This window comes from Haplochromis burtoni, unplaced genomic scaffold (genome assembly GCF_018398535.1).
Source record: "Haplochromis burtoni strain Fernald_Lab_line unplaced genomic scaffold, NCSU_Asbu1 Contig_79, whole genome shotgun sequence".
Lineage (NCBI taxonomy): Eukaryota > Metazoa > Chordata > Actinopteri > Cichliformes > Cichlidae > Haplochromis > Haplochromis burtoni.
The window spans coordinates 217,579-227,629 of NW_024582440.1; the positions used below are offsets into that span (position 1 = coordinate 217,579).

The following is a 10,051-nucleotide window of genomic DNA, read 5'->3' on the forward strand; positions in this document are numbered from 1 at the left end:
AGAAGGCACTAGCATCATCAAATCAGGACAGAATCATAAAAAGAAAAATCAAATTAGATATCAAACTCAAAAGGACAGAAGGACGACGTTAAAAAGTTGCAAACATTTAGCTTGAATAGCAAAGTCCATAATAATAATATATAAAATCATATATATATATTAACATATATACAATATAATAATATATAATAACGTATATATATTTATAGTTGAGTTTGTTGTCTCATTAAAAGCAAGAAAAAAATTGGCCTTTTGTGTGCAAATTTTGATTTGAGAATGCGTAGAACGTGGCAAGAACCTGCACTACATGAGTAATATAAAATGCATAATCAGCAACAACTAGAGAAGAATCAGAGAAAATGTTGTCAACTATATTAACCATTAACATGAATACAAAAACAAATGAGAAGATGTGTCAGGAGGCTGTCCACAGATAGAGCATTTCACACCTGTCATTCTTTGATCCGTTTAAATGAACCTTCTTCAAGTCAACATCTCAGAAAATGTTGCAGCTCGAATAGTCAGAATTGTCTTTATTCCCTGAAAACATAATGAAGTAAACTTTTCATTTCTCTGTGTTTACTAGTTGTTCAAACTCTTCTCACCAATCACAAAGCCTAAAGAAACTGTTACGTAATGCGTCTTTGCTTTAGCAGCACCGCCCATTTCCTTTGGGAAAAAAAGTGGTCAGCGATTTTTTTAGCTGACATCTTTATGTTTTTAGCCTTTTAGCCTTCGGTGCTAAGTACTTTTAGGATTACTTTTTTTGATCAAAGGTCTATACCCAAATCGCAGGAAGTCCACGCTGTGAGCGAGAGCAGCTTCTCTGCATTTGAAAAGGTAAATTTCAGCTGCCTGAGCGGCAATTTTGTGCTCGTGTGGCTGTCTGCTCGGCTGTGGCGGTAATGGCGGCTGCTACTTCGTCAACTCCTCGCCGTTTTACGAAAAGGGAAGGTGTAGTTAGCTTAATGGCTCCCCGTATCGCTGACGTCTGTTGACGCGGTAACTTGCGTGCCAGTGACAGAGTTGCACATATTTGCTCATTCAGACAAAAGCTTGTCCATCCTTTGAATCGGAGGAGAGAAACTTGCCTCGGATGTTGCTATGAAATCGATTTATAAGATTTAAACTGCTCAACATCCGTTTTACTGTACGTTAGCTACCGTTAACTAGCAAGTGTAACCTTAGTGATCTAGATCATTCTAGCAGTGAGGAGCTTTTATTTCACCCGAAAACGTTTGCTTGGGATGGAAGTTGCACATTGTAAAATTAGCAATAAATGAATAAAGAAAAAAAAGTTGAAACTGTTGACTGTCGGGCCTAGGCATGTTTCGTAACTCCTTTGCAACGTTAGTTGCATTTGGGCTAGCGCGACCTAACCAAAGAGGAAGTTGTTTTTTGAGTTGGCTGTAATTCATGTTTTTTAAACTGCAGAATAATTAAATAAACTGTGATTTGACCGCTCATATATTCTTCACAGTGATTGTATTAATGTTGTTAAGTAGTAGAGGAAAAGAAGCAGAGAAGGCCACAGCGGATTGGTTACAACATGTCACAGGCGTACCACCCCGCCACAGAAAGTTGTTGTTAACACTAGCGCCACTATGAAACGGTAATGACTTATTTCTTCCCAGTTACTATGGAAGAAGTACAGCAGGTCAGCAATGGCATTGAGTCACAGACTGCAACCATTCCCACTACCATCACAACCTCTCAGTTCTCACAGATAGGCCACCAGGTAACTAATAGATTCAAAATGCATTAAGAAGTATCACTGCTATACTACAGCTGCCCTCGCACTGCTGATAATACAAGGCCACTTATGAATGCCAGGCTGAAAGCGCATATCTGACCTTTTGTTACAGCTTCATGTTTAGGTTCATTCATGAAGTTTTTTGTTTTCAACTCTTGCTGTCACACACCTTAAACTTGTTTGCTTAAAATGGATTAAAGAAAAATTGAAACGAAATAACCAAATACATTCTAGGTTGTAGTGTAGTAAGTCTGCTTGGCTTAATCTTGCTTCTTATTTCATAAAGCTGTTTCAATTCATATCTGTAGTACTATTGAGGTCACAATATCTATGAACTATCCACTTAAAGTACATGGTGTCCAAATGAGGATAAATGAAGACTTACATGTGACAAAAAGCAACTATGTGGAATCATATTGTTATCAGCTTGTCAGGTTTATAAATAATAATTTTAAAGATAATTTTTCTTAAGATATCCTTTTATAGTTTGTTATTTTTAGTCATACTAATTGGATATTGCCCTTGCTACTGAATGTCTTTTAAAAAAGGGAGGGGAAAAGCTTTTGTGAACAATTAAAGACGAATTTACCTCTACTGAAACTACACCGGCGTGCCACAGGAAGCTTCGTGGCTAAATATGGCAAAAATAAAAAGTATGTTGTGTGTAAATTTGAGTGAAAATTTCCTTATATCCTTATTAATATTTCTGTTGTTCTCAAAAGTTCGGAGCACACTTGTGTGTATACACACACACACACACACACACACACACACACACACACACACACACACACTCACTGACACCAAGCTACTATGTCAAACATACAGTTTTTTGACATTTAGAACTTTTCTGTGTTTTTTTTCCAGATGTCACTGGGTGGTTCTCCTGTAGCTGTTGTGCAGCTGCCTGGTGGTCAGTTTCAGGTTCAGGGTGTGATCCAGTCTGCACAGTCATCAGTCATTCAGTCCCCTCAGGGGCAAAATACACAGGTAAGACCGGCTGCTTTTCTCAGCTCTGTATTTATTTTATTTTCAAATGGACCTTTTGCTTAAATTGTTTTTATATCATAATTGACCACCTACTTTCAAGGCCCTGGGTACAGACAGTGAAGACTCGCAGGATTCATCAGACAGTGGAGCAGCAACTCAAAAAACCAGAGAAATACTGGCGAGGCGGCCTTCATATCGGTAAGGAAAACAAACAAACAAAAAGAAACTGAAAACCCAGTTCTTGTATAATAAACAACAATTCAGGAACTGTCATTTTTTCACATTATAGAAAAATCCTGAATGACCTTTCAGCAGAGGAAGTGGCACACATTGAGGGAAGGGACAGCAGTCCCACATCCACAGGAGTTACGGGTGTTACAGTACCAACCACACCAATCTACCAGACCAGCAGCGGCCAGTACAGTAAGAGCTTTTCCCTTCGGTTATACTTGAAAGGAGAACCTACAAAATGTTTCTCGCTGACTTGCGAAATTAAGAATTGCAAAATTAAGAATTGCCTTGAAATGTAAAATATATATAGGGAAAAGAGCTCTATATACATGGAGCGCTATACTGAAAGTTAGAATTTTTGTAGTACTTGAGCTACTCACAAAAAATGTAATTTTTACTTTTGCTTTACCAGCTTCTAATACTGTTTGTGTAATTTTTTTCTAGTTACCATAGCTGCAAATGGCACAATCCAGCTGGCATCTCCAGGGTCCGAAGGCATTCAGGGACTTCAGGCTGTCACCATGGCCAACTCTGGTGGAGCCCAGTCAAGCACCACCATCCTTCAGTATGCCCAGACACCTGATGGACAGCAGATACTGGTGCCTAGCAATCAGGTTGTTGTACAAGGTGAGTCAATAAAATTTGCCAGAGTTTTCAAGCAGTTTTTTCCTGATTACTTTTTTGTGAGCTTAAATGTGTTCAGCTAAATTATGCTCTCTCATAACATGTTCCAGTCAGATGACGGTGCCTTATCAAGGGGTTCTGACTACAAGAACAATGTAGGATTGGCAATCAAAAAAGTAAATCCAGTCACAAGTCTTCCTGGAGCTTACTCCAACATCCTGTAGTACATACCACGGACCAGTAGAATATGGAAAAATACACATACTACACTAAATACTTACCTACCATGCAGCATATTGTGTAGTGGCCTTGTGTCTGAAAATCTTTACATTCTTAGATTTTATCTGCTCAGTGGTATGTGTGTAGTAACTTGCCAAATACAGCTTGTAAGGTTCTTTATAAGAACCATCTTACTTCCAACAAGATGTCTTTTTATTTTTCAGTCTAATTATTGTTTATTTGAAAAACAAACCCAAACTGCTAGTTGAGTCACATAGGTTTGAAATCTTTTGAAATAAGAGGGGTAGAAAAAAGGCCAACAAACCCGAGCAGTAATAATTCAAATTTCAGGTGAACACAAGAATTCCTCGTGTGTGCCAAGTGAAGTAACATATGTCTTGTTGGACTATACCACTGTACATAGTTCTGGTCAACTGAGAAGTAATTACTGATCAAGCATCTTAACTCATGCCTGCATGCAAAACTCTTGTTTTTCCAGTTGTAATTCTTTGACTATTGTTCCACACAGGTGCAGGAGGAGAAGTGCAGACGTACCAGATCCGCACAGCACCCACATCCACTTCCTTGCCTCAGACTGTAGTTATGACGTCTCCTGTGGGACTGTCCCAGACTAAAACTGATGATCCAACAATGAAAAGAGAAATTAGGCTCGCAAAAAACAGGTAAATCCACAGTGTATTTGTGAGTAAAACAAGGTCTCATATTCCGCCTGGATGGGGAAGCTTTAACAAGTTGTATGAAAAAGCTACAAGTTTACAAAATCATCAACTGATTTGGACCCGAAAAAACAATCTATAGGTGTGAAAATGCCCCAGGTGCTTTTACTTTGTGTACATTCATTTTATGGTTATAGTTATAGTTGGGGAGGTAGGGATTGGACAAAATCCTCTATCACCGTATCAATAAGTTTATAGTGCACATTGTGAAATACTTTTTTTTCCTGTTTTCAGAGAGGCAGCCCGTGAATGTCGACGGAAGAAAAAGGAATATGTTAAATGCCTGGAAAACCGCGTAGCTGTTCTCGAGAACCAAAACAAGACTCTGATTGAAGAACTCAAAACATTAAAAGATCTTTATTGTGTTAAAACAGGTTAACCTGTGTGAATAATGTTCATGGATTGGGACGTAGTGTGACAGTGGTGCACCTCAGCCATTTGGACGTGATGGGGTTTCTGGGAACACTTCATTTCAGGCTGAGATTCTACAGGGTTTCGTTTTTTGTTTTGTTTTTTTACTCTGTTTGATATATAAAAAAAAGTGACTTATAGCAGTGACATTTACTCGGGAAAAAAATACAAATTGGCCATTTTTCCACCTGCTGTTTTTAAAAAATGCTAATGCTATAACATTTATAGTTGTGTACATTTTTAATAATGGGAGATGTGAAATTGTGAGCTTTAATGTTGAGTCTCAGTTTCTAAATGTATCCTTTCCTTTTTTTCTTGTTTTTTTTTTTTTAAACTTTGCTGTTGGATTTTTTTTTTCTTAAACAACATCTGCAGAAATTTGACTATATAATTACTACACAGACATATTTTGTTTATTTTATGAACCAGCATTTCCCCTCATTTCCCTATACGGAGATGTTACAATTGTCATTCCTTATATTTGTGCAATGCAATATAAAAGGTAAGAGAGAAAGGAAACAAACAAAATTAAGTGTGGTTTGTTTGGGTGTTTTATGGCCGTTCCTTAGACAATCAGGGAAAAAAAGCACAGTGTCCAGGTAATATTTATTATATACATCATGGGAGGGAAGGGAAAGGAGAACAAAACAGTAAATGAAATGTTGCTGATTGTGTAAATAAATATATTTTCACTCAATTTATGTAGTGTGGCTAATGTATTGCAATAAAAATGTAAGCAGATCTGTTATAATTACAGGGATGAATGAAAATAATTTCAGGTGTTTTTTCAGAATTTTAAACTTGTGTGCACTCAGATGTGCTGCCTTTCAAAATAAACCTCCAGCCTGAACTTGGACCTCAACTAGTAGTTTGAAATTCATATGTGAACTCTGGACAGGCCATTACAAGTGTTGCTTTAGGATGTATGTCACTGTATAACCTGAATGTTTTAATATAAACTCCACAGTCCACCATGCCGTCATTTAATACAATATCCCATGATGTGTGGCCTGATCATCAAACTGACATCTGGAGCATCAATGTGTCTCAAGTTAAGCTCGGAAAAACCAGCTACCTCTATATCTTTCCATGTTGCTCTGGTAATCATGCATCCATCCCCGAGAAAGCACCAGAGAGGCTCAAACACATACTGCAAAAAGTATGTCCAGGATGAAGAATCTGAGACAACATGTTCCAAAAAGTAGAAGGCGCCACCCTGAAACACAGTCAGCAAAAAAGATTACATTGTGTTCATGTGTGGTTGTGTAATGCTGGTTATACATACACTGGGGCTGACTTTCTGGCTGATACTGGTTCAAACTAGATGAAGTGTGACAAAGAAGGGGTGTGGCGATTCCAGTATAACCATTGGACTCCTCCATTGGAGTCATACATCTATCAGATATTTTAGGATTTGCTAACAGTAAAAAATATTCTTGACAAGCATAAAGGGAAAAAGAAGTCTACTTTAAAAGTGCGGTCTTTTGCATATTTTAACTTAAAAATATTTAACAGAGTTGTTCAAATGCCATGCAAGACGTGTGAGGTTCAGGTAAAATATCACCTTCAGTGGGTCAACCACAGATGATGCAAAATCTGCATAAGTAGATACTTCACAGAGAAACCAGTCTAATACTTTGTAGAATGGCTTCATTTCATTTCATCACTTGAGATGCCACTGACTATACTACATGTTGAGTACTTCTGGAAGAAGGGCTTCTAGAGCTACAGATATTTACCCAGTCTCTAGCCCTAGCTTTTCATATTGGCGGAAGTTGGGGCCAAATACTTTTTAAGCAGCCGGTGATATATTTTAACCAGATTCATTGCATAAGATTATTTCTGGGTTAAAATGACCCCAACCCGTTGTGGCAGATGGCTGTTCCTCCCTGAGCCTGGTTTTGCCAGAGGTTTCCTCCTGTTAAAAGGGAGTTTTTCCTTCTCACTGTTGCCAAGTGCCTGGGGCTCATCTGATGTAAAGCATGTTGAGAGTTGGTTGTTGTTCTGATGTAACGCTATGTAAATAAGACTCAGTTAAATTGGATATGTTGTCCACTGCTCTACAAGAAGCCGGGAAATGGTGGTAATAACACACCGAGTGTGTTTAATGCCACATAATGAATTTACTAGCCGTCCTCATGTAACCGACTACAATGCCATTCATGCGCGTTAGCAGCAAATAAAATAAATCCTACTGAGCCTGAAGGCAGCACCGAGACGTTACTTACTGTTCTGAGAACGCGCCGGGCCTCCTGCAGGACCTGCTGCACATTGCTGACAGAGCACAGGACTAAGGTGCAGACAACAACGTCCGCAGAGCCGTCCCGTACTCCCCGCATGTCCTCCCCGGAGACGCACATAAACTTGTCGTAAGTCAGATGCTGGTTTGCGTCCATGCTCATCCGCAGGTACTTCTCGAAGTGCGGGTTGGGGTCAGTGCAGGTCACCGTGCAGCCGTGAGGGTAAAACTTGAAGTTAGCTCCGCTGCCGCACCCGATCTCCAGCAGGCGGAGGGTGCCATCGGTATCTGCAAATTTGGCCATGTTTCGGAAAAGCTCCCTTTTGACTCTGTGCATTTTGTCGTTGTATGAAAATGTCACATTGTAGGCGAGCAAGGGAAAAAGGCGTTTGTACATGCCACGCAGCCCTATGACCTGCATTGCGTGCAAGGGCAGACTCAAGGCTGAACAAAGCAGTCTGCATAATTTCATTAGACAAACCTTCATTTCTCACCGAGCTTACCTGAAACTTTGCTGTGGCACCTGAAGATGAACGACTTAAGAAGCTCAAAAGATTATAATCTTTAACACGTGACCAACGCCTCTCATTGACACCAGGAGGTGCTGGAAATGCAGTGCAGCCTACATGAGAGTGAAAGCAACACCAAGTTCCTCCAATCTTTGAAAGAAAACAAACTCAGTGGGATAAAGACTTTTAATTGCTGCTGTTTTGACACAGTTACCTAAATAACAGCAAAAAATATACATTTTATCTGATTTTAATCACAAAAGGTACAAATCAATCCCCATAGCTCACAAACACTAAGACAATTTTTTTCCCGGCAAGCAATTTGGGAATGAGGAATGGAGGACGAAACACCACAATGTATTTGTCACTTTAGCTGGATTCAAAATTAGAGTTGTGTGCTGTCTATGTAAGGTTGTCTTTTTAGTGTTCATCTTTTTTGTACAACACTAATGGCTCACTCTAATAAAAAAATAGTATTAAGGTGACTGGTGGTTTCTATTACTGGTGGTCACATGATAGGAGAGGAAAAAGGCAGTTAATGCTCAGCGTATTCAGAAGCTGGTTGTGTGTGTCTGTGTGTTTTGGAAGGGGGTGGGGGGCTCCCTAAAAAGACAATCAGACTGAATTTATTTGACAGCATAGCCCGAGATGTGAGGTTTTATTATGAAGAAGAGTGGCGCTTCAATGTGTCTTAGTTTGAGATCAGAGAATCCGGCTTCCTCCACATATTTCCATGTTTCCCGGATGATCCAACATCCGTCACCGCAGTAGTACCACAAAGGCTGGAGAACGTGCTGAAAGAAGTACGTCCAAGTCGAGGTGTCACCAGCTACGTGCTCTAAGAAGAAGAAGGCTCCACCCTGCACGACAAAGATTTAACATGTAAACTATAAAGTGTGTCAATATTGGGTAATGAGTGGTAAATTAATAGTTTAACTGGCAAACACGTAGGCGCTCATTTCGTCTTAAGATCTACTACAGAACACACAAATTGATAAACAGAAAAAATACATCCCCAACAAAAAAAACACAACCAACCAAAACAGTGGTGACATCAATGTCTCATCCAGGAGGACAGAAAAACAAAACAAAACAGAACATCATCTAAAGACTGAGAAATTTGTTTACTGAAAAAAATCCCTAAGAATGTGCGGCCATCAATTCATGTCCTAAATCTCAAGGTTATTTGGATTATGCAGCAGGACGATAATCCGAAACACTAGCAAGTCCACCTCTGAATGGCTCAAAAAAAAAAAAAAAAGAAAAAGAAATGACGGTTTTGGCGTGGCCTAGCCAAAGTCTAGAGTGAAATAAGTTTGAGATCCTTTGACATAGCCATAAACAGCCATTCATGCTCAAAAACCCTTGAGTGTAGCTGAATTAAAACACAAGAGTTGCCCAGAAATGTGAAAGACTGATTCCAGTTATCACAAACACTTGATAACAGTTCTTGTTGTCAAGGGTGGAAAAACCAGTTACCAGGTTTAGGGAGTGATTACTTTTTCATATAGGGCCAGGTAGGTTTGGATAACTTTTTAACCCTTAATAAATGAAATCATCATTTAAAAACTGCATTTTGCATTTACTTGGATGACCTTTGAACAATTCATCAAAAATGTAATACTGGGCAATGATTTCAAACATGTAAGTGTGAGAAATATGCAAAAACATAAGGATTCAGGCAGGGCAAATACTTTTTCACAGCACCGTACTTACAAGCATTAAACTTATTTTTCCTGTTCAAAAAATTATTAATACAAGCATGAAGTGAAATTTACAGCGTACATTGGACACACAATGCTTTGTAGTAATGTGAAAAATATGGCTTCCAGTATTACCCTTGTGAAATGTTTATGCAGGATTTTAACAATAAGGAGTTTTAGCCTACCATTCAAGAACTTCTAACCAGTGTTGTTTTATATGTTGTAGCATGTTTCAATGGGATGTGTAAGTTTTTAACCTCCTACAAGTGCCACAAGTGCCTAAATTAACAATACTAGCAACTACCAAAATCACTGGTTTAATCTTTCTGTAATGGTTAATCCACTAGTACAAACTCTTTAATCAAAATGTTATTTTCAATGCTAAATGCAATTATTGTTCTAATCCAGGAACTCTTCAAATTTACTGTGTTAAAATAAATAAATACATAGATAAAATGGTCAACAACATCAATTTGTTTTTTAATAAGATGCCAAAATACAGTTATTTACTGTTAAAGTAAAGAACTTTTGTAAAATGCATGTAAAAGTCACTTTGCCAGTATTTAAACTGTGTGCAAATGACTTGTTGGCCTGTCAAACATAGGGATGGGTATCGTTTAGGTTTTATCCGATAC

The 10,051-nt window shown here is 38.6% G+C and overlaps 3 protein-coding genes across 4 annotated transcripts in view; 1 reads left to right on the forward strand and 2 right to left on the reverse strand.

The window, feature by feature from the left end:
• The first annotated feature begins 653 nt into the window (after positions 1-653).
• On the forward strand, positions 654-5,543 carry atf1 (activating transcription factor 1). 2 transcript variants are annotated; one of them, XM_005924898.3, is made up of 8 exons: positions 654-840; positions 1,635-1,738; positions 2,621-2,743; positions 2,844-2,941; positions 3,033-3,166; positions 3,419-3,601; positions 4,347-4,500; positions 4,789-5,543. In XM_005924898.3, exons 2-8 carry the CDS (start codon positions 1,640-1,642, stop codon positions 4,931-4,933), a joined length of 936 nt encoding a protein of 311 aa, XP_005924960.1. In that variant the 5' UTR covers positions 654-840; positions 1,635-1,639; the 3' UTR covers positions 4,934-5,543. The 2 variants fall into 2 exon arrangements, with proteins under 2 accessions (XP_005924960.1, XP_005924961.1); XM_005924899.2 differs by lacking the exon at positions 1,635-1,738 and having other exon boundaries at positions 656-840.
• A 319-nt stretch (positions 5,544-5,862) lies between these two features.
• LOC102296669 (methyltransferase-like protein 7A) lies at positions 5,863-7,756 on the reverse strand. Its single transcript, XM_005924900.3, has 2 exons — positions 7,194-7,756; positions 5,863-6,181 (listed from the first exon to the last, which is right to left on the reverse strand). The coding sequence occupies exons 1-2, from the start codon at positions 7,689-7,691 to the stop codon at positions 5,945-5,947; spliced, it is 735 nt and encodes a 244-aa protein (XP_005924962.1). The 5' UTR covers positions 7,692-7,756; the 3' UTR covers positions 5,863-5,944.
• A 129-nt stretch (positions 7,757-7,885) lies between these two features.
• The window catches only part of LOC102296984 (methyltransferase-like protein 7A), a 4,547-nt gene continuing 2,381 nt past the window's right edge, over positions 7,886-10,051 (reverse strand). The window contains exon 2 of the mRNA XM_005924901.3: positions 7,886-8,573. Within this exon, the coding sequence (XP_005924963.1) occupies positions 8,340-8,573 (234 nt within the window). The 3' untranslated portion in view covers positions 7,886-8,339. The remainder of the gene's footprint in view (positions 8,574-10,051) is intronic.